At 51.0% G+C, this 26333-nt stretch overlaps 2 protein-coding genes across 2 annotated transcripts in view; both read left to right on the forward strand.

Moving 5' to 3' along the window:
* Nucleotides 1-1861: 1861 nt before the first annotated feature.
* LOC122382576 (claspin-like) lies at nucleotides 1862-13520 on the forward strand. Its single transcript, XM_043368097.1, has 20 exons — nucleotides 1862-1946; nucleotides 2817-3526; nucleotides 3669-3767; nucleotides 3901-4085; nucleotides 4465-5400; nucleotides 5685-5923; nucleotides 6149-6391; nucleotides 6615-6698; nucleotides 7081-7310; nucleotides 7633-7858; nucleotides 8056-8145; nucleotides 8465-8537; nucleotides 9960-10099; nucleotides 10259-10421; nucleotides 10566-10713; nucleotides 11013-11145; nucleotides 11465-11598; nucleotides 11806-11985; nucleotides 12420-12623; nucleotides 12901-13520. Exons 2-20 carry the CDS (start codon nucleotides 2837-2839, stop codon nucleotides 13021-13023), a joined length of 4320 nt encoding a protein of 1439 aa, XP_043224032.1. The 5' UTR covers nucleotides 1862-1946; nucleotides 2817-2836; the 3' UTR covers nucleotides 13024-13520.
* A 2786-nt stretch (nucleotides 13521-16306) lies between these two features.
* Nucleotides 16307-26333, forward strand: part of LOC122382549 (thyroid receptor-interacting protein 11-like) — a 43930-nt gene continuing 33903 nt past the window's right edge. Inside the window, exons 1-2 of the mRNA XM_043368039.1 lie at nucleotides 16307-16454; nucleotides 19103-19179. Coding sequence (XP_043223974.1) covers nucleotides 16361-16454; nucleotides 19103-19179 — 171 coding nt within the window. The 5' untranslated portion in view covers nucleotides 16307-16360. The remainder of the gene's footprint in view (nucleotides 16455-19102; nucleotides 19180-26333) is intronic.

Raw genomic sequence — 26333 nt, forward strand, 5'->3', positions numbered from 1 at the left:
TGCAGACTACAAGTGTTATGCCAACCACAACCAAAGTGCTGTGATCATGGAGGCATGAACCTCATGACAACACTTCAGATTTGCAGTTGAACCAAAGTGTGATTCAAACCACCTGTGGCATCTCACTCAATGTGTGAAGCTGTGAACAGTGTGATTATTGTGCAGTGTTCAGCTGCAACTAAGACATTTATTAGTGACTTGTTTTGCAATTAGCCACCAAAAGCATTTTTTGGGCTGGCTGCTGTAATTTGTTGTGCACTGCGCAATAGTGGTAGTGTTTTGTCACTTGTCAAGTTGTCAGTTGTGCATGTTGCATGTTTCTCTTCCCTCGGCCCTCATTATCAGTTAAGTGGTGAATTGGCATCACTCAGTCTCCCCAGATCTCCATTGACTGTCTGTCAACCACCTAACTTGAGATGGTATTTGCTAATAGTGTCAGAAAAGAAGTGATTGTAGACATTTTTAGGAGTATGAGCTCCGTTTCATGCGTGTTCCAGTGGTCATTTTGTCACATGTCCCATAGTGTAATAAATGGAAACTGTTGTTCCCTTTTGAAGGTACTCGCGGATGCAGAAAGCGTTGGGCCTAATTATTAAACGCACCCTCCTATCAGCGACGCACGAAATCGACAAATATCATCCTTTTTAGAACAGGAAGAAACGAAAACTTCTGAACATAGCTGTACCTACAACAGTGCATAAGGAATTGAAATCCTGGGAGTTTTTGAAATTCGGAGAAACTCCAGTTGTCGACAGGTATGCCCCCTTGCACGTCAAAGACCGCCTAAAAAACAAACGTCTACAAATGAAGGCAGTATTCGTATGTTCGTTGTAATTGCAGCAGCCTAGCAACATGTATTGCGGTCCGATGGCGAATTACACTCGTGCTCAAAAACTATGCCGGTAACTGCCAATGCACTTAGGTCATAGGTGAGGAGAGAAAGGGTTATGTCATATATCAACATCATAGAAATGGCTTCATCTGAGCTGTGCCTATTGTACGTAAGTCAACCAATCTATGCATTTCGTTTCTTGCAATCTACTCATGCTTTCACTCCAGCTTCAGAGTAATCATCCCATATTGTACGTCTTAAGATATTGATTTCTATGGCGGTTTGCAATTACTAGCCACGTCTCACCTCAGTTTGGTGGCCCCGCATCGGCCCACTCGGCCGCTCTAAAATTGACTTACGGAGGAGGATGGTGGCTTTTATTTTAGCTTCTCCGCCGACTGCGGGGAGCGCCGTCGCCGAGGTAGGAGCAATAATTAGCTTATGTTTGGGACTAATTTCCACGCTTAATTAACATTTTAATGTTATTTTAATTAATTCATGTTAATCTTTGACGCATTCTCTTTCTATTGATACCATCCACCGGTCTGAGAATTACTGCCTTGCTGCGTAAGGGCCGATAAAAGATCGCGCTTTTAGGGGTATCTCTTCAACATGGGGCAGGAGCAATAAATAGAGCGCTCTAATTTTAGCTTATTTCCCTGGTATGTCACCAACTGAAGGCGCATTTCCATTATAAAGTTCAGTGACTTTTTTTTTGCTTCGCACCAAAACTCGTAACAGATGCGCAAGTGTTGTATCATTAGGAATCAGCTGAAACAGTTCTTGAAGGTTTTTAGCTACCAGATTGAAAAATTGTTACCAGCAAAAACATCATATTTTTCTGCTTGCTGCTTCCTTTGGCATTTTTGGATGTAAGTATCGTTTTTCAATATGGGTTTTTACTTTATCTTTTAAATTGAATTACCTACATGCAAATTATATTTTTAGATAGGGGAAATAAAAAGTGAGATTTTTATAGAGTTATTTTCATACCATCCCTTCATCAAATCCCTTCACAAATAAAGCGCGCGGAATTTATCAAAGAGACTGATGATGCTCACAGCTCCCAGTCGTATTTTGCGTTTTGGGATGAAACTGAAACAGCGCGAATAAAGTGAGAAAATGTAGATTTATCGTTTAGTTTTGTTGTGTCCAAGATTTTTCCGCTGACTTGCAAAGTGAACATTTTGAAGTCATTTGTAGGCTGAAATAGAAAGTCTCTCTGACTCAAGCTTGACGTAAACTCTAAGGAGGCTCGCAGCTCAAGCTACAGTGAAAAAGCAAACTAGAGAAGGAATTGATTCTTGCCATATTTGCTGGCTTGATCTATTTTTTTTACTCTTGGTATTATTGTAAATTTACCACTTTTGTACTTAAACAGACTAGTGAGGGTACTTACTAATTAGTTAGTACGAGGTACGAGGTACAGAGTGTCAAAAAGATGCTAAGTTCAAGAACAGTAAGAACTATTGACTTTCTCAATGGTTTAAAATGAAGTTTGTTAGGGATGAAGAAGTCCATAAATGCTCAAGGGCTGATGATGTTGATAGTTAACTTGATGGTGACAAGTCACAGCACAGAGCATTGCTGTTGCTCATAATGGATCCACTTTTCAGCCTTTTCTTTGTTCAGTCCAGCGGCATTAAATGCAATTGAATTATCTTGCTTAGTGTGTCTTTCTGAGGCCAATTGCCAGTTGATGTTGGCCACTTCATTTTTCAATTTAAGTCCACATCACACATGCATTGTTTTGCTTATTTACCAAGAAATCCACATGGACAGATCACTAGATGCATGCATGTTCTTTGAATTTCTCATTAAATGCTATGGGTGAATTGGCAATGCAGTGGTCAGATTAATCATAACCCTGACTCATGCATTTAAATAAGATATAATTGTTTAAGTAGATTAAGGTGAGTAAAACCATAGTGGTTGCCTGCTAGTCTTTGAAAATTAATTTACACCTCACCATTATTGTTTTCAGGGGCACAGATTGCTGCTGCAATGGCTGCAGCTGTGGTGGAGTCCTCTATTCAGGAGAGCATTGCCAACACTCCAGCAGCACATATGGCAGCCAGTCAGTCTGAGCCAGAACAGCTCAATGCTTCTGGAACTGTTGCAGCCCAGAGCACTGTTGAGAGCCAGTCTGCTAAGAAATCATCTCAGGAATGTAATCAGGCAGCTGCAGCTGACGCACCCAGTAAGGACCATGTGAGCGCTGAGTCACAGGAGCCTGCCGCTGCCAGTGACGATGACACACAGCCAGAGAGCAGCCCTCAGCAGCGGGCGGACGGAGGACGGGCCTCAGACTCTGACAGTGACGAGGAGCCGGTGCACCGGCCGCGCGCGCGCCGCCTGGCCGTGGACAGTGACGACGAGCCGTCCGACCCAGCGCCGCCGCCGGCCGACCACGGAGACTCGGACGGCGGGTCAGAGACGGCGGGGAAGGCGCCGGCGCGCGGCCGGGTCCGCCGGCCCGTCCTCGACTCCGAGGAGGAGGACGGACCCGGCTCGGGCAGGGACGGGGCAGCCGAGAAGGGGGCCGGGCCGCCGGCGGAGGGAGGGGCCGCCGGCGGGGACTCTGAGGACGAGGAGAGGACGAGGAAGGAGAAGAACATGAGGCGGCTGATGGCGCTCGCCGACAGCTCGTCAGAGGACGAGAGGCCCCGGCCCGACACTCCGGCCTCGCCCACGGTAAGGACGGATAGGACGATCTGCGTGCCTTGTATGTAACGTTTTTTTTTTATAACGTAGCAGTTCATTTGGATATGAAAGTTTCATTTCTTTTGGTGTGTGTCATTTGCCATTTTTTTATGGTTCATCCTTTTCCCAACAGCCAGCAATGGATGCTGATGAAGACCAAGCGGGAACAACCAAGTCTGGCAGAAAGAAAAAGCCACAGAAGAAGAAAGCTGAGAGGCGCAAAATCGAGCAGGTATGTAATTCTTGTGGCATTTTGTCTTGGATATTTTCTGACACTTTCGTTAAAAGTCAGTACAAATGTGGGTATTGTGCCAGTTTTCAGCATGCACTTACAACCACAACCCTCGCATTCCCGCGTTGCCCAGGAGGCGGCCGAGCAGATGCGTCAGATCCGCAGCGCCGCCCAGCGGCGGACGCGCGAGTCGCGGCTGAACCTGCCCTACCACCGGCCGCGCCAGCGGACCCTGCACGAGTTCCTGGCGCGCCGACAGAAGGCGCCCGCGCTGCCCGACCACCCGAGACTGGCCGCCGATGAGGCCGACTATATCACGTGAGTCGCTGAACCGCGGGACGGGGGGAGGGGTTGTGGAATGAACGGGGGAGATAGAGATGACGTTTAGTTGACGAAGAATCTTTGTGACGTATCTAGCGTAGAATCTTCGCCGTTCGCACTCGATATGCCGTTCGATTTCGCACAAATGGCGAAGATTCTACGTAACGTCAAGAAGAATCTTCGCCGTCTGCAAGGCTCCGAATCCGGCCTTAGTTATTTGGCCGTCTGCTACGATTAGACGACGGCCAAATCTCAAGTTGCTATTTTTGTGCTATTACAGACTCACGTCTCCCATTTACCGTCATACCTTATGAAGTCGTATGTATATTTCCGTCCAAAAATCACTCATTGTCTTACGATCACATCTCTCCCACAGGAAGAAGCTGCAGGAGAAGGAAAAGGAGATTGAGCAGTTTTACAAGTCCGAGTCTGAGAAGGGGGACGACTCGGACCCGGAGTGGAAGCCGGACGGCGCTGCCGCCGCCGCGGACAGCTCGCAGCCGCCCGCCGCTCGCGTCGCTGCTCCCGCCGCTGCTCCTGCCCCCGCTGCTGCTGCCGCTGCTGCTCCTGCTCCTGAGGCGCGGGAGGAGGAGGAGGATGACCGCGTGCTGTCCCAGTCGTCGCAGAAGGTCCAGGAGTGGCTGGAGGGGGTGCAGCCGGCGGGAGAGGGTGCCCACACCCCGCCCATGTCGGACGAGACGCCGGAGACGCACACTGAGACCGAAAGAACGGCACCGGGCCCGGAGACGGAGCCGCGGGACACGGAAATGGAGACGGAGACCGGCACAGCTGCAGGGACGGAGAGCACTGCGGCAACGGGAGCAGCAGCGGACACCGGCCCTGCGGAGCCCGCCGCCGGGTCTGCCGGGGAGCGGGGGGAGACCGAGCCGGAGCCTCCTGCAGAGGAGCGGCCGGCGGAGACGGAGGAGTCCCGCTCCGTGTCGGCGGACACAGAGACCACCAGCCTGGCGCCGGGCGACAGCGCCTCCGAGGTCAACGCCCGCGCTGCTGCCGCCGCCTCTGCTACCCCCTCTGCCGCCGCCCCTTCCGCCCCTGCCGCTGCTCCCTCTACGTCCGCCGGCGCGGGCTCGGCGGGCCGGCTGGCCCGTCTCGCGGCCCGCCTGCCGCAGCTGGGCGCCGTGCTGGGCGCCACACCGCGGCTCCAGCGGCGCGGAGAGGTCGTCTCACTGGACGACAGTGACGAGGAGCGCGGCGCGCCCGAGCCGACCGAGCTGGACCGGTTCGTGGAGCGGTTCGTGCGCCACTCCAACGCTAAACCCAAGAAGGCTGAGAAGAAAACCGTCAACATCAGGTGAGTAACGGCGGGAGGGATACCCGCGACTCTGAGTGATAGTTACGCAGCTTATGGGTGCAGCTTCATAACCATAGAGCTGCAGACATGTCTGAAACATTTACCACATTTTTACGATTTTTCAATCGACACCCCATCCCTCACTCCTTCTGCGGCCTGGCACGGATCTGTATTCTGTAGTGAGTAGGGACCCTCCCTCCCCCGCAGTCTGGTGTGGTTCTGTAGTGACCCTCCCTCCCCCGCAGTCTGGTGCGGTTCTGAAGTGACCCCTCCTCTCCCCGCAGCCTGGTGCGGTTCGAGAGTGACGCGGCGGGCGGCCAGCAGCTGGTGGCCGACTCTGTGCCAGTGACGGTGACCTCCGGTGACCCGGCCGAGCCCTCTGACGGGCCGCCGGGCGCGCAGCGGCAGCAGCTGCGGCGCGCGCTGCGCGACACCATCCGCCGGCAGAGGGAGGAGGCGCGGCAGAGGAGGGAGCGCCAGTACAAACTGTACAACAGCGAACAGGTGGACGACGGCTACCTGGGTGAGTCAGCGGCGACGATAGGCGGCCGGCGAGTCTGACCTGCCGGGAGGGAAGGGATATTGTGTTGAGACTAATTGAGCCCTTTTGGTGGGCGCAGACCATGAATTGCGATATGGTTGTGCTTGCTGGTAGGTAAAATAAGTCGTTAAAAGTATCACTAGCAGCAACAGACTTCACTGGACTGTTGTGACCTCTCTTTCTAACGTCACCTTTTCACACCGCCAGACGACCTGCCGGACGAGGAGGCGGAGCTTAGTGACGTCAGCAGTAACAGCGGCGAATCAGAGCCCGAGGAGGAGCCTCCGCTGACGGAGACGCCGCGGAAACGCTGTCCGCTGGTGGATGACGAGGCGGAACAGGACGAGGAAGAGGACGGAGACGGAGACGGAGACGGAGACGGAGATGAGGGGGACAAGGGGGAGAAGGGAGGAGATGATGAACTGAAGCTGGTTCTCGAGGATGACGATGGTGAGGAAGGAAACCTAGAGAATGGAATGTGTTAAAATAATCATATGTTTTTTATGCATTTTTTTATTTTGAAACAAGACAAACGTATTCACCTGATTAATTTGCCGCTGTAAGAGCAGTAATGGTGTGTTCTGTATCGTCGTCTTAACGAAATCCGTACAAAGAAACGCAGCGATGCGGTCCGTGCAGACGTCCTTACGCTTCCCTCCCTCCCCCTCCGCAGAGGACCTGCTGGGCTCACCGCCGCGTCGGGCCAGCGTCACCACGGAGCCGGAGCTGTTCAGCACACAGCCGAGCGGCCCACAAGGTAACTATATGGAGCACCTGTACCGGGATCATACTCGTAGTATGAGGCTATGGGCTGCAGCATGGTCAAACGGTGAAAGCATCGTCCTGTCGTGGCTGAGGCAGCTTATCGCTAAACTATCCTGGTAAAAACTAATTTGTATGATATGGTTGCTGGCCAAAGTTTGTTGCTCTAACCTTTTTATACTAAACATATTTACCATGGAGACAGGTATTGTATGTAGAAATATGCACTGCAGCATATGCTACTCTGTGACCGTGAGTTCCTCACACACATCTCCCCCCTCCCTACAGCGGACTCTGCGAGTCAGGCGGACTCCCAGGACTCGGACCGCGTCGACAGCTCTGTATTGACATCCCCTCCCCTCCCCTCCTTTCCACAGCGGACTCAGCGAGTCAGGCGGACTCCCAGGACTCTGACCGGGCCAGCAGCTCTCTGGTGACGGCGCACCAGCCCGGCGGAGGGTTCAGGTTCGGCGGTACCTGCGCCGCCGCCGACGGGCCCGGACAGGAGTCTGCGGGGCTCACCCCCGCCCTGGACTCCCAGCCGACCGGCGGACAGCCGGATACGCAGCCGGTGGACGGGGAGCCGGACACCCAGCCTACGGACGGGGTGAGTGAGGTTTTAACCGACATGGTTTGGACAGGCCGCGGCCTGCGGAGCAGGCTGCTAATGACAAAATAATATGAGAGGGTCCCATCAATATTATTTTGGAAAGAGAGTCCGCAAATTAAGGAGTGTGATTACATTTTCGCGTGCCTGGAGCTCCAGCTACTGCACAACACTATAACTCCGACACTACTGCACTATGTCCACTCCCAGTTCTGAGTTCGACATTGATTCTATACTACATATATTCCCACAGACGGGCAGTTTCGATGTCCCCCCGGCTGACGACTGGGACGCTCTGTACTGACGCCTCCCCCTCCCACAGACGGGCAGTTTCAGCGTGCCCCCGGCTGACGACTGGGACGCGCTGCCGGCCGGCGCCGCGGACGACCTGCCCGACTCGCTGTCCCAGCTGGGGCCGCTGCGGCTGAGCCCGGAGCCGCGCGGCGCCGCCGGCCGCGGCCCCCGCTCAGCCATCGGCGCGCTGATCGACCCCGCCGCGGACGACACCATGGACGACCTGATGAGTCTCTGCTCCGGGAAATTCGACGGTGAGGTTCCCAGTTGCCGGACTTTTGTGCCGGAGTTGTAGATTGACAGAGTAATTCGTCGCTACTCGCCGTTGCTTGCTCACCTCTTTGGTTATGCTGTGGTGATCACTGCAGCTAGCGCGGGAAATCGATGATGCGTGACTTCTTCTTTGCCACGGTCGTATATTTTCATCTCGGCGCCCCTGTTCCGTTTGCAGCTGCGCCGGTCTCTGGCCGCCCTACGAAGGTGACCCGCGCCGACACCCAGCCGGTGGACCTCCTCTCCGTGCCAGCGCCAACCAACAAAGGTCGGTCAGGATACGTCCTACAGGTGGCTTCAAGTAGCCGGGTGGTCGACTGAACTGTGTCACTTACAGCTGGGCTCAAAAAGAGCTGATTTGGGCATTCTAGCTGCACAAGTAGAGGCCAGACGTGACAGCTTTTCTTTGGGTCACTCAGCTGACACCGACTTGCTTAGATTGGATGCCTGCCAGATAAGTAAACCGCTAAATTTCCCACAGTGCGAACCAGCTTTGCAATTGCGTGCATATTCGTTGTATACATTCAAACGCGTGTTCCCACATTCGATGTGTCACTTCTGGCGCTGACGTTTCGTTCCTTTTTCAGACGGCGTGTGGACGGCCGGGGCGGCCTCTAAGAAGGGCTCCGACCGCGGCCCGTCCTCGGAGCCACTGCCGGGGTATGTGTCGGGGTCGGGTCACCCTCCAGGGGAGTTTGTACGAACTTAATGAGACGCTTCCTTCTACCTTATGATCACTGCATTCCGTCTAATAGCTGTAGGCCCAGCCCCTCACGAAGCAGAGGCGTAGTCGCCCAATCAAGGCCGTGTATTGCCCAATATGCCCTGTACTCGCCTGGCACTGTCATCCGCCAGCCCGTGACAGGACGTCTGATGCTCCCCCGTGTGTCAGTGAGGCGATGTCAATGAGCCTCCTCCAAGGTGATGTCCGAGGCTCCATTTCTCTGTGTCAGGATGTCGCTGATGTCGGCGGTCGACATTCACAGTCTGTGTGTCAGTGAGGCGATGCCCGAGGTTCCATTTCTCTGTGTCAGGATGTCGCTGATGTCGGCGGTCGACATTCACAGTCCCTGTGTCAGTGATGTGATGTCTGAGGCTCCATTTCTCTGTGTCAGGATGTCGCTGATGTCGGCGGTCGACATTCACAGTCCGTGTGTCAGTGAGGCGATGTCTAGTGCTCCCCCGTGTGTCAGTGAGGCGATGTCTGAGGCTCCATTTCTCTGTGTCAGGATGTCGCTGATGTCGGCGGTCGACATTCACAGTCCGTGTGTCAGTGAGGCGATGTCTGGTGCTCCCCCGTGTGTCAGTGAGGCGATGTCTGAGGCTCCATTTCTCTGTGTCAGGATGTCGCTGATGTCGGCGGTCGACATTCACAGTCCATGTGTCACTGTGTCAGTGATGTGATGTCTGAGGCTCCATTTCTCTGTGTCAGTATGTCGCTGATGTCGGCGGTCGACATTCACAGTCCCTGTGTCAGTGAGGTGATGTCTGAGGTTCCATTTCTCTGTGTCAGGATGTCGCTGATGTCGGCGGTCGACATTCACAGTCCGTGTGTCAGTGAGGTGATGTCTGAGGCTCCATTTCTCTGTGTCAGGATGTCGCTGATGTCGGCGGTCGACATTCACAGTCCCTGTGTCAGTGAGGTGATGTCTGAGGCTCCATTTCTCTGTGTCAGGATGTCGCTGATGTCGGCGGTCGACATTCACAGTCCGTGTGTCAGTGAGGTGATGTCTGAGGCTCCATTTCTCCGTGTGTCAGGATGTCGCTGATGTCGGCGGTCGACATTCACAGTCCGTGTGTCAGTGAGGTGATGTCTGGGGTTCCATTTCTCTGTGTCAGGATGTCGCTGATGTCGGCGGTCGACATTCACAGTCCCTGTGTCAGTGAGGTGATGTCTGAGGCTCCATTTCTCTGTGTCAGGATGTCGCTGATGTCGGCGGTCGACATTCACAGTCCGTGTGTCAGTGAGGTGATGTCTGAGGCTCCATTTCTCTGTGTCAGGATGTCGCTGATGTCGGCGGTCGACATTCACAGTCCGTGTGTCAGTGAGGCGATGTCTGAGGCTCCATTTCTCTGTGTCAGGATGTCGCTGATGTCGGCGGTCGACATGTTCGAGGACGGCAACGCCAACATGCCGCTGGACATTGTCTCCGATGACGAGGACGCCTCCAACACTCAGCTGGTCCGGCAGAAGAAGCGGCGCCGACGGCTCGTCTTCTCAGGTGGGGTACACGGAATGACTCCGGAAACATCGGATATCGACTGTCAACACCATGAAGGCTGTAGCAGCCGTGCTTCCCCACTTTACGGACAGACATGATTGTTGATGGTTTTGATTGTTCGTTGTTCTTGGCGTTAACTCGTGCTCCGTGTCCCCGCAGATGACGAGGGGAGCGGCGAGGACGAGCCGTTTGAACACGGTGCCGCCGGCAGTGAGGACGAGGACGGAGAGGACAGCGGAGAGGACAGCGTGCAGGCGGCGCGCGCAGAGGACAGCTCCCTGCCCACCGACTTCACCGGCTTCCTCGGCGGCGACCGGAAAAAGTGAGTGGAACCACACCAGAGTCCGGAAAGCTGTGAACCATTAATTTGATAAGCCGTAGAACATCATTGCATTTGTGAGCAGAACGGTAACTGCCAGGCATACCTCGGTGACTGACCGGTAACCCCGTCCGCCTTTCCGCCCAGAGTTCGGTCGGAGTTTTTCGAGGCGGAGGCGGAGCTGTCGGGCTCGGACGAGCCGTCCGAGGACGAGGAGGACGGGGACGAGCTGGACAGGATGGACGAGGAGGAGGCCGACGCCGAGCTCATCGACGAGCGAAAACTGCGGCTCGAGGTGCGGCTCACGGGCGGAACTAGGAGCGAGGGGGGGGGGATACTTGAACGCTTTACTGCAAGATAAATGGGCGAGTAGAGATTGGGTTTGAAAGTGAAGCTCGCTGTGGTGTATCTGGAATTAGATACGCATCGCTATTAATTGTTTCGCGTTGGTTTTGAGGAGCCCAACCTGCGTTGCGCCCCGGATTGCATTACCTTCATGATTGCAGTGTAACCCTAGTTATCCATAGTTACTGAATAGTTAAGAGCACACGAAGGAGCACGTCCGGCTGATCCCGGCGTTCTTATCTGCCGCAGGTGGAGCGGATCCACCAGAAGAAGGCGCTGGACGAGGACATCCGCGAGATGAAGCTGTTCCAGGAGCGCTTCCTCGAGGACGGTGACCTGCACGGCAAGGGCCGCGAGAGGAAGTTCCGCTGGAGTAACGCAGGTCAGTCAGGCCGGCGATGGACGCAGTTCACTGGCCGTGTCCATCTGACCACGAGCCGTCGATGGTCGTCACTTAACGCCGGTTTGATATCTCACCATTCAGAGTATCTGGTAGGTGGTAACTTAGAGGTTTAGTCAACGTTTACGCTCCGTGGTGATTTCTTCTTGTTCGGCTGTTGTCGTCCCTGACCGTTATTCACCGTGTTACGTAGCTACTCGTTTCACCCTACTACCCTACCACTGACGCTGCGTCGCCTGCCGCTGTGCGGAGCTCTACCCGTCGAGTCCCCGTCCCTCACCGTCTCCCCTCCCTTCCTTAGACGACACCGGTGACGACTCGAACGAGCGCCGCCAGTCGGACGACGAGGCCGACCCCGGTGAGGAGGAGCGGGACGAAAAGTGGCGAATGGAGCGGCACGAGCGAGAAAAGTGGCTCCAGGAGCACGGACAGAAGGTGGGAACAGACGGAACAGAGGTTTGTGGGGCACGGTGAAGGGACATCGTTCTGACCATTTAGTTACCAACCTACTTCGTCTTCCTTACTGGAAACGTTTTATGTCGAAGGGGGAGCGTTAGTAGGCTCATCGCTCTATGTCCCGCCACAGTTGCTTATATTTCCACTGGTCGGTGACTTTTGCCCCCTCTCCCCGTTTCCGCCCAGGGTCCTGAAGAGGACGAGGAGCCCCAGAGTGGCGGATTCACGTTCATCAAGCCGGGCCAGCGGGTGGTGCGGCGACTACAGAAGCCGGCTGAGTCCGCTCCGGCCGCCCCCGCCCCCGCCGCTGCCGCCCGCCCGGCCGGCCAGCCGCCTCCGCTTCCCTCCAGCCCGCGGGCCGTCAAGGTGGGTAAGGTGACGGATACACTTGCAGTCTTGTTGCCATTCTTTGTACTTTTCCGACCCGATTTGCGTAACAGTACCGGACGATCGAATACCGAGACGCTTATTGATGCCAAAACCGACGCCGGCCTTCTTGGCTGTTCTCTGCTAGCTGTATGGTTGACGGTGGTGGTCAGGTAGGTGACTGGCTTGGTACGTTAGCTGACGGTCCGTCCGCCTGCCCTCAGTTGGTGTCTCGCGGCTCGTTCCTGTCTCCCCGCCGTGTCCCTGGTATTTCCCGGGTGTCTGGCTGTATTGGTGCGTTAGCTAACGGTCCGTCCGCCTGCCCTCAGTTGGTGTCTCGCGGCTCGTTCCTGTCTCCCCGCCGTGTCCCTGGTATTTCCCGGGTGTCTGGCTGTATTGGTGCGTTAGCTGACGGTTTGTCCGCCTGCCCTCAGTTGGTGTCCCGGGGCTCGTTCCTGCGCCGGGGGAAGGAGGCGCTGGCCCGCCTGGTGACCACGGCGCGCTCCCTGAGCCTGCCGGCCGGCAGCTCCTCCAAAAACTCCTCCAACCGCACCTTCTCGATGGGGAAGCGGCAGCAGTCCGAGTCGGAGCCCGACCCGGAGGTCGAGGAGCAGTTCCAGCAGACCGTCGAGGAGAAGGTACGGTGGGTGCGGCGGTGGCTGGGGCAGCGGCCGGACCCGCGCACAGTGACTATTACTTTCGTGTACTCCGGGGCTCTGGGGGATATTAATAATCTCTTATCTTATCGATGCAATATTAACGTTCATTGCATTTCCGTCACAGTTGCGTACTTTTCTCCAGTTTCACCTCTCTTTTCCGGCGTCCCATCCCATCGCGTGCCCCCGATCCGCCCTGTTTTCCCTGACTCCTTAACTATAGTAATCACTGATCAGCCATTCGGCTCGCTCTCCGCAGACGACCAAGCGGAAGACGCCCAGCACTCCCGCCACGGACCCGAAGCGCGCCAAGTTGTCTCGCAGCTTCTCCTCGCTGGCGGAAGACAGCCAGTCCAGCAGCCTGTTTAGCATCATCTTGTAGCGTCCGCCGGCCGCGGCGGCAGGGGCGCCGCGCAGAGGTCCGAAGGGTGTCCGTCTGACGTGTGTGCGTGTCTTCGGGTGAACGGGCATTGGCCGCTCAATATGCACTATGTGCGATCGTGGGTGTTTATAGTACGAGTGGGTGCGAACTGTGCTGTTTATAGTATGAGTGGGGTGATTGTGTTGTACGCTTGTATGTGAGAGTGATCTGGAACCTGTATTTAGCTCGGATGAAAGTTAGTTGGTTTTATTTGTGTGGTTTTCGTGTGGAATAGAAACTTTTACCGAGTATTAGTGGCTAGTTTTAGGTGACTACGGGCGATTTTTTAGTTGTAAGAGCCTGCGATTTTTATGTTGCATCTGCCATCTGGTGAACTTTTTCGAGAGTTCAATTTAAACGTAGTGGCATTTCACCAAACAGTACAGTGAATGATACCAAATGTGTACAGCTTGTTTTGCATCACCGGTTAGCTGATAAATACATAAGAAACATGTCAAGTCTGTCTCTACTGAAGATGAACGAAATCCTCCCGTCCTCTGCAAGATAAATGCATCATCTCCTTTCAAGAGAGCATCCTGTATTAGACTGTCAAGCCGATGCTGCATTCCATGGGACCTAAACCGCAGGTAGTTCGTGCTGAGCGTTCTCCCGCGGAAGGCGCGATGCCGCCGTGCTGCTGGTAACATATATCCTTTATCCACGATGACCGTGACTACCGAGAGACTTGGGTGAGGGTCGGGACGAGTTTGCAGTCGACATCTCAATGTCAATGTCTTGTCATCAATCAAAAACGATAACCACTTGGCGGCTTTCTTCGTATGCAAGACTTCGTTGGGTAATATTTTTAGATGAGCGCGAATTGCTACGAATTGCTACGAATTGCTAGTAAATCTACTAGGACGAGACTGGTTTCTGGATATATTGTCGTGTAACAAGAAAGTTAAATCATGTAGATATTTCTTGGCACCTTAGATTGATAGGAAATGTCTTTGCATTACAAACATAGCAAAATAAAGTAATGGCGTGCGAGGTTTTGGCCTAAATGATCAAACGAATCAAACATACCATTATTTGACAAGCAAACAAAAATATAGCAGTCAGCAGGAAAATGATAGTACGACACTAATGGCGCTATACTTTCAAAACAACTGCGCAGGTGATGACGCGTCCCATTCGTGTGTTGTTTGGGTGGCTTGTCAGGATATAATCGAATTTATGATGATTTTTAGATCTGTAATTGATTCCTGTCTATCGAGACAGCTCATTTAATTAAAAGGCAAACATGCTGGACGCCCATGAATGATTTGTAGTTGCTGATAACCGCAGGTTGTTTGAAAAGACAAACACTATTCGTTAGAATTGTGTTTTTCTATTGAAAAACAACCGGAGCGGTCGTTCTCCGGGCTATGTTTTGCATGTCTGGCCGCGAATTGGGGCAACTTGGGTCAGGCCTAAACTTGTGGCTCGATTTTCTTAAAAATTTCAGTGTATGGGCTCCCGCAGGCGATCTACCTGTTGGCACCGGTCGCTACTCGCTTAAAACCTCGTGGCACGTGGCACGTGCGATTCCATTTTCCCCATGTTAAGTCAACGGGGTTTTGGACACTTTTTGCGCGATCGGGAATAGCGGAAAAACGAGCCAAGGAAGAGGTGGTTTTCTTCCCAGCATTTTATGGCAAACACGTTTGGGTACACGCTGGTGTGCGCCGTATACCCCTCAGAACTTCGTAACGTGACTTTGCACGAGGTCAAAGTTGAACTTTTTTCGCTCCCCATGTTAAGTCAATGGGCATTTTTGCAGAGACTTTTTCATTCGCTCATTGTACAAAATTATATGATACGATTTTGTTTAAACTTCCAGGACTTGTTGAGAAAAGACCATAGAACATGTTGTTATGCTTCTTTAAGCTGTGCAAATTCGTTTGTTCTTTTTAGGCTCGTTTAAAAATGAAAAATTTTAACATGGAAAGTCAATGGGAGCGTCTTTGCTGCTTAATAACTTTTTACAGTTGAGATATATTTATGTGAAAAGTTGATAGGTTATACAACTTTTGATGCTCTTTCCAATGATATATACAACTTTATTGCACGTGGTGCCGTTTTTGAGAAATATAGTAAAAAAGCACGACATTACCGAGATTTGAGCTCAGACCTATATCGTTACGGTGTCAGGCGGACACGAGGACAGGTGGCGCCGCCGCCGCCCGCATAGCGGCGGGAATGTGAACTAACCTGTTTACCATCTATGGTATGGTACCATCGGGGGACCGGCCGCCGTCGGCACCATTTCGGGACTTTGCATCGCAATAAAAGGCTTATTTACAATTGAAAATGGACTAGCGAGAGTCGTTATGGAATCAGAATTTGATGCTCTACAAAACTAGGCTATTTTCATTGTGATGGCATCACAGACTACACCGCTAAACCCAATAAAGCAGATTTATGTCGCGTCATCGATGATTACATATAATGTATCATTCTTTGATATATATGTAGTCGGGTCTTTCAGCTGCGTCCCTCCCCTCCCTCGCCGCGCCGGCGGGTCGGCCATCCGTGGCTTGCCGCCCGCCGGCTGCTGGCCGGTCAGCTGGCCGGTCAGCTGGTCGCCCGCGGCTGTCGGTGCAGTGCGGGATGCCTACTTGCGGGGGGGGGGGGGCCGTCGTGGCGGCGGCCCGGGTGGACTGGGCGAGCAGTGAGTTGGGGAGCGCTGCGCTGTCGGTGCTCTAGTTTGTATTGCGTTCGCATGATACGGCTTGAGCCAATACAGAGTGAACTGATTGAGCTGAGCAAGTCTTTACATACATTGAAAAGTAAAGCACTTTTTACTGCATCTACGGTGAGATGCTAGATAAAATTTATGGTCTACCTAATGGTACCCATTACTTAACAATTAAGTGAATCATTTCGTCGCTAAACTCTCGTAAATTCGTATGTCCGCCTCACTATGGAGTTTGGACCGTAACGTATGGCCTTTGCTCAGACAGTATACGAACAGGTGACGGGGATACCTCTAATAGAAGGATGCGACACGATTTTACTGCTAAATAGCGGCCGGCCGCCGTGGGGACGTTTTTGTACGACTTATATCTCGGCAACCACTGGGCTGATACACGTGCGGTTTTTTTTGTGTGGGGTAGCTTTTTCCCTTCTTTCACATAGTGTGCTACTCTCGATGCATATGGGTGACCCCTAACGCACGTTCCACGTGCAAAGCCAAGAGGTGCCTGTTTTGTAATAAGCGTAGTCTTGGAGCAATTTGAATTGCAGAGACCTTGCAGGAAGTTGACGTGGTCGTGGTGCATAATTCCAAGCTTAGGACTTGATTCGTTTTTCAATCATGTCCTGGCTGGGGGACAGCTTCAGTAGCCTCAAAGGCCAAATATCAAATATTGCTAAGGAAGTACTCGCAGAAGGGGCAGATGAAGTTGATGGTAAGTTTCTACCTTTTTTCCATTACAGCATGAGCTTGGAACCTTTCACTTGTAAATTGAAATGAAAAAAGTAAGCATTTTAAAGCTTACAATGTACTGATTAATCAGGTTAAATTAATTGTAAATGAAAAGTTATGTATGTTAAAGTCAATGGTGGCATGTTCAGCATCCTATTGTCTTTCCGCTTACATCAATAAATTTGCAATAGTTCAAGCTTACTTTAGCAAATACAGAAGGCTTTATGACAATTAAGACTTCATGGAGTCTGTTATGCTCTTTTTTCTTTATTTCCTCTATACCATGGAATGTCTATTGTGTTTTACCTCATGTATTTATTGTCTTATGTAAATCTTGATTACTTTTCAATACATTTTGCTCCTCATTCCCATTGAACAGTTGGGTATATTGATAATGAAACAGGATATTGATTACACCTCTTGGTCTGTTGATATGCACTGTCTGAAAAAGCTGGCACTTTTGAGCACCGTGATATAATGCAGTCAGATGCTATAAAATAACATGTTATTCTTTTTAAGTTCCCGTAATCCACTGTGTTATTCTGTTTTAATTTCCCATATTCTTCCCCGCTTTGTGTTATAACTTGTAGGACTTTTGGTGTTACAGATGATATTGATATAAATGATGGATGACCTCACTGTATCATTTTCCATCCTAAGATATGTTTATCACCACTTTAGCTGGGTGAATAGCTGGGTACTAAAGCAAATACAGTAAACATGCTACTGTCAAAAACATAGTTGATAGCCATGGTTCTTTAGTCAGTTTGATTTGTGTTGTGGCCTGTGGGGTGGATTCCAAGCAAACACATGTGATGGGACACCTGCTGTCCACCTTTCTGAGATGTACTAGGTGGCTGCCCTGCAATAACATGTTATCACAATTTTAGCATTGTTTAGATGGTTTCCCAGCTCCACTCACTTGGTGAATGCATTTGGCCCAGCCTGCCCAGCTCTTTGCTGAAAACTGGTGCAAATTTATTGCCACCGCCGATCGGACCCGCTCTAGGTCGAGTGCGGACGGATTGCGAGTCCGCGAGCGTCTGACGGTTTTAAGTGCGGTCGCGACAAGTACAGGCAACAATTGACCGTCTGGTCTACCTATGACAGTGTCCACATTTCAACTTATGCCTCTCCTTGTAAAATTTCCAATACCAGGCAATGTAGATTTGTTGTAGCATTCATTGCTCGGTGGATAACTGAACTGACCTCGTCCGACCTCTGAGGTGCCGTGTCGGACCGTGGGAGTACGGGCACTCTCAGACACACGGTCAGAGGGCAGCACTCAGCGACCTCTGGGTGCTGTGCCAGACGGTGGGAGTTGTAAGGTGGGCACTCCCAGACACTCGGTCAGAGGGCAACACTCAGCGACCTCTGGGTGCCGTGCCAGACGGTGGGAGTCGAAAGTTGGTCACTCTCAGACACGCAGTCAGAGGGCAGCACTCGCCGAGCTCTGAGAGGCACGGAGCTCGATACCCGGTAGTTCCAAGGTTCAGACCCCGTGAGGAGCCCCCTCTTTGTTTGTTTGTTTGTTTTGTTGGGTTAGGCCCTTTCGGTCCAATGAGACCATTTCAGAGCCGGGAGGATGATAGGATATAGGGGGAGACATTGGTCTGGGCAGGCACCCTAGTGAGTCGCCGGGGCTGAGCCCGTCCAAGGACAGGCCACTCAGCCCCAAGGCACTCACTGCACCCGGCTACGGGGTGCGCTCCCTCAGGAGCATTGGTGCCGCTCCAAGGGAGCAGCCCGCATGAGATAAAGTTGCCTATCCAGCCCGGAGGGGGTTGTGGCGTGGAGGAGAAGGATTTCTGTATCCTGAGGATAGAAGCAGGGAACGGAGATGAGCCCCCTCTCCACAGGCTCGTGTGCCACGGCTGTTGTCGATGGTCACGCAGTCCGCCACTCTCCATCCGCGCAGCGGATAGGAGACGTTTCACTTCTAATGAGTTGACGGGTAGCTTTTGGCAATATGTATTATTTAGGGACCATTCGTGGGTAGAAGCGTTGGAAGCGTTGGTTGAGCACCGAAAATGTTTCAGTTCGTATGTCGGATATCGGATTCAGGCACAGAACTAGCATATATAGATAATCTACTGCGGCGAATACCGCTAATTGTTTCTGCATTCGCACGACCTTTCGAGTGTCGCCCAGTGTTTTCGCTATATCGTGAACCAGGGCTCGGGAGTGAGGGTGTTACAAACCCAATGGCTCATCACTCCGACGAGTGTGCGAGATCGCACTTACGAATTCGGATTGCGTACAGCGCCATCTAAGGGCGCACACTTTGTGAATCCTCCACCAGATGTCAGTTGGGGCATGAAATTGTTGATGTGGCTACACACCTTACCGAATACCAAACGAGGTCCGTTCGGGACTATCGGCCTCAGGAAGGCTTTCCTTCAGGACAGCAGATGACATGGCCTAGTAAACCGATTGTCTTGTTGAATGAATATTACTTCGATGGTTAAAACAAAAATCAACAGGGTGGAAATGGGAGTGAAAAACGGAAAAGCCGATTACCTACCATGTCCCGGAATGCTCCTTGCCATTTTCTCCCGCCATTTGTCCCCGTCACCCGTTAAGTCTTTTGATAACATGCAGCCAACTGATCATATTTTTGTCGTTTTACAGATCAGGAGATGCAACTGAAGATAGCTAACGACAAGATAAAGGCACTCGAGGCGTCCAATGCTTCCCATGTGGCTGAGGTGAGTTATGACTCGATCGTGTTGTACACCTACTCTCGCCTTTTGTGCCTGTACCTAATGCGACCCTGCACAGCGCACTGGCAGTTCAGGTGGATTTTTTGCGCCTATGCTTATATATAGGGACCGGTGGAACCCCCAGGATTCTCCTCGCTCCCAGTTCTTCTTCATCAGTTCACTGAATGAATAGGTATCTTAACCCTCGCATGTGTGCGGCGTTTTACAGCTTCTAATGTGTAGGGGGGGGGGGGTCGGTTGGACCCCCCCCTTGCCGTTTGGCCCCTGATCGAGCTAGAGCTTCGCGGAAAAAACGAGCGTGTTGCCCGTGACGAGAGGAAGCCGATGATACCCAATTTTAAGGTCCTAGGTCATTGGTTGACCTTCCAGGTCAGGTCAATGACCCAAAGTCGGGAAAATCGGGACCTATTAGAAAGTCGTAAAGTGTGGCTGCTAAGGGGTTTTTCGGGGTGCTGATCACGAATATCGTGTTAGTTTTGATCACAGATGATGTCTTTAAGCATTTAGACCAGGTCGGGTCAGGTCAGGTCAGGTCAACCAGTAGGCGTCGTGACGGGTATTCGTAGTACGTGTCAACCGCCTCTGACAGCTTCGTAACATGTTACGAAGGCACCAAAACTACTTCGTAAATGTTCAAATGGTTGCTAAATTCGAATTCAGCTCCAAAAACTAGCCTAGAAACATGTAAAACTCGAAAAAGTGAACCGAGGTCACCCGAGGTCACCAAAGGTCAATGACCTGACCTGACCTTCAGGTGACATTGACACCCACCCTAATGCATGGAAGCAACATCAAATCACATGTTTGAACGTTTGAAACCACGAAAAGCTTGCAAACGCGCGGCTAATGCGAGCCGACGTACGCCGAATCGCGATTCCGGCCAAACATGGTCTCGGAAAAGAGGTCACAGGTCAAAGGTCATTTGGGTCAGGGTCATGAAATTTTCAGGGTAGGTGTCAAATTGATCAATGCGAGGGTACTGAAAGTTTCGTCGCGATCGGCCGCTTTTTACGCGAGTTATTCGCGAAAAACCATGGGGGGGGGGGTCCATCCGACCCCCCCCCCCTACACATGCGAGGGTTAAAGGACAATGCCGAGACATCGAAGACTAACCTCTAAGCTGATACAGCCTATGCCGTGTACGTGCGGCGGGGATTAACCCCATTAGTGGCAGGCTCCTGGCTACCCCTATTAGTGGCAGGGGGGGGGGGGCTGTTTACGACCCCCCCCCTGATATCTCGAGATCTAACGGGCCGATTTTCAAAATTCAAACGGCATTCGATTTCGCTCGACGTGATCTACATTTCTAAAAAAAAAAAATTAAAAAATGTAAATAGGGGGTAGAGGGGGGTAAAAACGGGCAAATTGCAGATACATTTCAGACTGTTTATCACGGCCAGGTTTCTGAACCAATGTTAACGCAACCCTTGCCGATCGATGGAGAATGAACCAGGAATTCACATGGATCCTAAAAATATGCATTTTTAAAAATCATAGGCGGATACAGATCATTGAGATTGGGGCTACACAAAAAGTATAGTAAATAAGGTTTTTGTTGGTACTGTTTCTAAAAAGGGTGGCAATGGTCTTGTTATGTTACAATTTTCTTATGAGAGAACGACTACAATTGTATTGGTCATGCATAGGCGGTGTCAGGGCACCTATGTTGGGAGGTAAAACATAACCCCCCTTTTTGGACGCCTGGATCCGCCTATTATAGCAAAAACGTGTCAAAAGAGGATGCACAATAACTTTGTATATGTTATCACATGATACCTTTCATTCTTTGTTCGTAAAACTGGTGCATACAGTTATAATACATCAGCATCGTGATCTTCGCCCAAATGACTCGCTTCACGAATAGGACCCCCCAATTCCCAGTGCTCTGGAGCCGCCCCTGGTAAAGTTATGAACTTGAAATTTTCAGGGAATGTGACCAATTTAGTTTTAGGAAAAGTCAGAAAATTTCAGCATCGTAGCTTCAGCGGTTTCGGAGATATTCCCGAAAAACCTGAGGGGTGGATGAAAACAACCCCCCCTGCCACTAATAGGGTTAACCTCACAGTCTCTCAGATGGTTCTATAGAGTCACTGCCATACGGTGTCATTTTGACTTGTGAAGACAAGACTGAATTTGTCGTTTCCCTAACGCGGGAAGAATTTCTGAGCATGTCCTTGGCATTCATCTCGCTTATCAGTCACGTATACGACTAGAACAATGGCTCAAACTTTCACGCAATACTTTGCAGCTGCACCTATTTCGCCTCAGGCCCTTTTTGTGTGATAAAGAAATCCAGCGGTGAATTTGTCTGTAAGTGCATTAGCTGTTCACCTTTTTAGTACACATACCCCTAGCTTCATTTTGACCGGTTTATATTGTCAGAATCTGACTGCGCCTCTGCTGCCGTTGACGATCGGACGGTACCAAAAGTGGCGCCGGTACCGGGGAGTGGGAGGGGAGGGGGCCGGTGGCCTGTCACGGCTGTGACGCTGACGTGTGACACGTGACAGCGGTGACCCGGATGGACGCGTCACGGGCGCCCCTTCAATCCCTCCCTCCCTCTCGACCTGTCCGCTCGCCTGTCCGGTTTCCCGGTCGGCTCCCCTCCCCCTTCCCTCCCTCCTTCCCTCCCTCCCTCCCTCCCTCACTCCCTCACTCCCTCCTTCTCTCCTTCCCTCCCTCCCTTCCTATCTCAAAAATGGCGGCGCTCTGACTCACCATTTTTGCACACCTGTTTATTTTTTTGCACGTGCTGTAAAAAAATCAGACCCAGGTCATCCAAGGTCAGATCATTAGGTCACGTCAAGTGATCTTACCTCAGAAACTGTAGAATGTTTTCCATAGCTACACCGAATGAAGGATCGCTTTGAAGCTTTCCGCGTTGATACAGGAAAAGCATGGTATAAAATTTGTCTCGGAATTTTGATTTCGGTGACCTAAGGCCAGGTCAATTTTATGCTCTCTCATCAGTCAATGGGAGAAGATGGAAAGGCTCCTCTTTTGGAGGAACGTCATTCTACACGCTCTCAAACATCGGGGTGCAAGTAAAGATGACTCACTGAATGGGAAAATTGCACCTGTGACCCCTCCTTATGTCCCTGAGGTCATCAAAGACCTGCTAGAGCAATGAAAACACCTTAGATGTATTCAGATCGACGATACGGATCGACTGATGTGCAGCAGGACTTTTTCAGGTCAGGCCTGAGGTCAAATTTTCAAAATGACCTTTTAAGGTCAAGTTATAGTTCATTCGATGCATCTCGACGAGAGGAGCACGATGCTGGCGAAATAAATATTGTGTTTTTCTTGAGTCAAAAATTATTACAGAAAAAAAACTTTCTCATATAAACAGCTGTTTTTAGTTTTTGCTCTCTGGAGGCTTAACTACTTTTTCAGAAAAAGCGCTAAGAGGGCTATGAAATTCGCTTTTGCGCGGCGTTGTAGCTCTATTGGTTCCCGGGCTATGCGCCGGTTTCTCGAGAAAAAATGTTTAAATAGGCAAAATTGTATCTTTGATGACCACTGGTTAACAGTATGTATAAAACGCATGTCTCGGATTTTTGATATCTGTAGCCTAAGGCAGGTCGATTTTGCGACCTCTCCGTTATTAGTCAATGGGAGAAAATTAAAATGCGCCTCTTTTGGACGAATGTCATTATAAACCCTCTCAAACATCGGTTCATAGGTAAACATGACACATTGAATCGAAAAATTGCACCTATGGGCTGTAACCCCTCTATGTGATTCTGAGGTCTTCTCAGGTCATGAAAGGTAACCAGCAGTTTTTTTTTCTACTACCAGTAAAACGCCTTTGGGCGAAGAGCGAGCGAGCGAGATAGTGAGCCCTGCACGTGCGGAAGGGCGAGAGGGTGCTTCGGGCTTGCGCAAAGCACCCTTCTAACTGGTCGCTAGCGGTGTGCCAAATTTGAATGCAATCGGCCCAGCCGTTCCTGAGATCTGGAAGCGGCAGTCTGCACGTGCGCACGTGCAAACGGGGTCCAAAATGACTTTTGCACGGCACCCTACTAACTGGTCCCCAACCGTGTACCAAATTTGAGCGCAATCGGCCCAGCCGTTCTCGAGATCTGGAAACGCCCCCTGCACGTGCACACGTGCAGTAGCACCCTAACCGCAACACATGGGAATGCATTGCCTGGTGGGTGCCTACCTGTGTGCCAAGTTTCAGCGAAATCGCCCCAGTAATTACCGAGTTACTGAAATGGGAACAAATTTGGCACCTCTTATTGTTGTATTTTGCACGTGCACTGGGGGTGACCCACATGCATCGAGAGTATCCTATTTTGGGTAGAAGGGATGCTGCTACCCTTCAAAAATTACCGCAAGTCAATCGCCCAAGCGGCTGCTGAGATATGAGCCTCTCAAAATCACTACTTTTGCAAAACAGCTTGAACACCCTTGACTTTTCACGTGGCACGTGCCACGACGGTCACTGAGATGTATCAAAAGTAGTAAATTACGGGGTAGAAGAGATGGGGCTACCCAACAAAAAAGACCGCAGGCCAATCGGTCCAGCGGTTGCTGAGATATAAGCATCTCAAAAGCGTTACAGGCCGGGCCGGGCCGGGCCGGGCCGCTCATACTGAGATTTTTCCGTTATATTGAAAAGACTCACTTCGCTCGTTGCGCTCGCTCGCTCGTAATAACTTTTGATAGAGACGTGCTGGAGCGGTGAAAACACGTCAGATGTGTTCAGCTCAACGATACGGATCGACTGATATCCAACATGACCCTTTCCGGTCAGGTCATGACCTTCCAAATGACCTGTAAGGTCACCGTATAGCTCATTCGACGCGTCTCGACGAGAGAAACGCGATGCTGGCAAAATTGATATCGTGGCTCTTCTGAGTCAAAAGCCATTACTGAAAAACATTTGTTGTGAAAACGGCTATTTTTAGAGTTTTTGCCCTCTGGAGGCTAAATCGTTGACCTTTGACAGCACTGCTCAGAAAGGTCCGTAAAAAGGCTATCGAAAGCGCTTTTATGTGGCGCTGTAGCTCTCTCTGGTTCCAATTTAGTCGCTGGCAGTTTCCAAAATTGTTGAAGTGGACTAAATTTGACCTTTGATAATCTCTGGCGACCTGACCTTTGACCTGACCTAAAAAATGACGAAAGTGTTTCTGACATTATTTTTGACGCTCTTTCGATTGCCGCTTACTGCGTGTCGCTACTTGGCCCAGGAGCCGAGTTAGACCGGGTGGGGGGGGGGGGGGGGGGCGTGAAAACTGAAAACGCCCCCCTTCCCACGGCGCGGGTTAAAGACAAAAGTATCTTCGCGTAATAACTTTCCAGCCTGTAAATGCTATGCAACGCAAGGAAGAGTTTGAGTATGATAGCTCTAGTTTGCAACGAGTTGTAATTTTTACATCCTTCGACTTATTTGTTGCCCCCTTGTTACCTGAGTTTGAAAGCACAGGCACAAAGAAGATAAATTGTAGGCATATGTTGTTTCGTCCCAATGATGAAGGGACCATGATGAAGGGACCATGTCTATAATAGCCTGGTGGTGTTTTGACACGTTTTTAGGTGGCACTCGTTAATTGCTGCCAGGTGCTTCCGACCATCTGCATTTTGGTAATTAATCAAACGTGTGGCATTTAACGGTAGCACGCTGGAATGTTCACATTGAAGCGATATTATAAAATGTTTTTTTTTTCTGTTAGAGTATGATTATGCCATTCACGAATGAAGCTATAAGCAGCTTATATGTTTATATTTACGAGTGAGTGCATGTTTTCGCTTAAGGAGCGTCGTGTGCCGGCGTCATCCCTATAGGTATGCCTCCAGGACTACTCGTAAAAAGCCCCAGGTCCAGAATGCTTGTTCCTAGGAGGAATGATGGACGCAGGATTCTTCTAAAGACCTAACATGGAATGCTTGTTAGCATTAGAGGGGTCATTGGCCGTGGATTAAAAAAAAACACACACACACACACATTTCAACTGAGTGCCCAGCTGCGTAATATCCAGCTGGAAATAGGTCCTTTTTTGGGAACCGCTGCTCTATGTAGATTATCGTTAAAGAATAGCTGTGGTAACATGGTACAGCTGCCATAATTGATCTGTTTCCATTTTCCCTTCATTTACGGGCTGCGTACCGCCTCAGGCAGTGACAGACAGATGGGTCTGTGATAACATACCTCTGATACCATGGCGCACATGTGGGGCCCGAATGGCGGAGCGAAGGGCGCATGGACACGGAGTTGCTGATGGCTCGGTGTGGGTGTGACGGGTAGAAAAGCTTCGACGCTAAAAATTGTGCACGTAAACAGCTGCGCACGTTGACAACCATGCCCTTTAAATGCGTTAGTCCCAAATAGGACGATTCGGCTGAAGGTGCAACGAAGCCTTTTGCGCTAAGTCGAGCTTGTCTTTGAATACAATAAACATTAAGTTGAATACGGTCAAACCGTGATGGACCTGTCCTGTGAACAGCGGGAATGGAGGTACCGCGTCGCTGACCGATGAACAGATAGTGTTTGTGCTGTTCGTATGACCTGGTCAGTGGCCCAACCTTTATGTGTCGCCAGTCATAGTTTTTGACATTTCAGAACGAAGCGCGAGCTGAATCACACAGCTGAATAATGGTCTGATGCAATGTCGAGAAATGTGGCATAATGATGTGTTTTTGGCTTACCTCAATAGCTCCAATTTTCTTAACTAACTACCGCTCAACTTAGTTCTCCAAACGGTCGACTGCACTCTGCTAAATGTTTCTCGAGTTGTTCTTTTGTGCTAAAATCGTTTCATGCATGAATATGATTCCTCCATGTATGTCAGCCAGGGAAGAGGGCCGTGCCGGACAGAGGGAGGGAGTGAGAGGGAGGGCGCTCCGAGGGGAGGTGTACAGGTCTTGCGGGTTTTAGCGGTAGGTTTTGCACCTAGAAAATTTAGTGTACTTAAGGCTATATCTTCGTCGTCTTAAGCTTTTAAGTGTTGAGATGCGATCGACTTGTTGGTTCACAAGCCGGCCATGATCGTGTAAAATGGCTTAATCGTAGATCGATTAGTTTCTGAGATATAACCGGAAATGTAAAAGTGCAAAACCTACCGCCTAATCTCGCGAGAGCCGTACCTACCACCGCGCCGGGGCGCACCGGGTGCCACGTGGCTCTGTGGCAG

The sequence above is a fragment of the Amphibalanus amphitrite genome, unplaced genomic scaffold (assembly GCF_019059575.1).
Source record: "Amphibalanus amphitrite isolate SeventyFive unplaced genomic scaffold, NRLGWU_Aamphi_draft 000142F_arrow, whole genome shotgun sequence".
In the NCBI taxonomy this organism is placed as follows: Eukaryota; Metazoa; Arthropoda; class Thecostraca; order Balanomorpha; family Balanidae; genus Amphibalanus; species Amphibalanus amphitrite.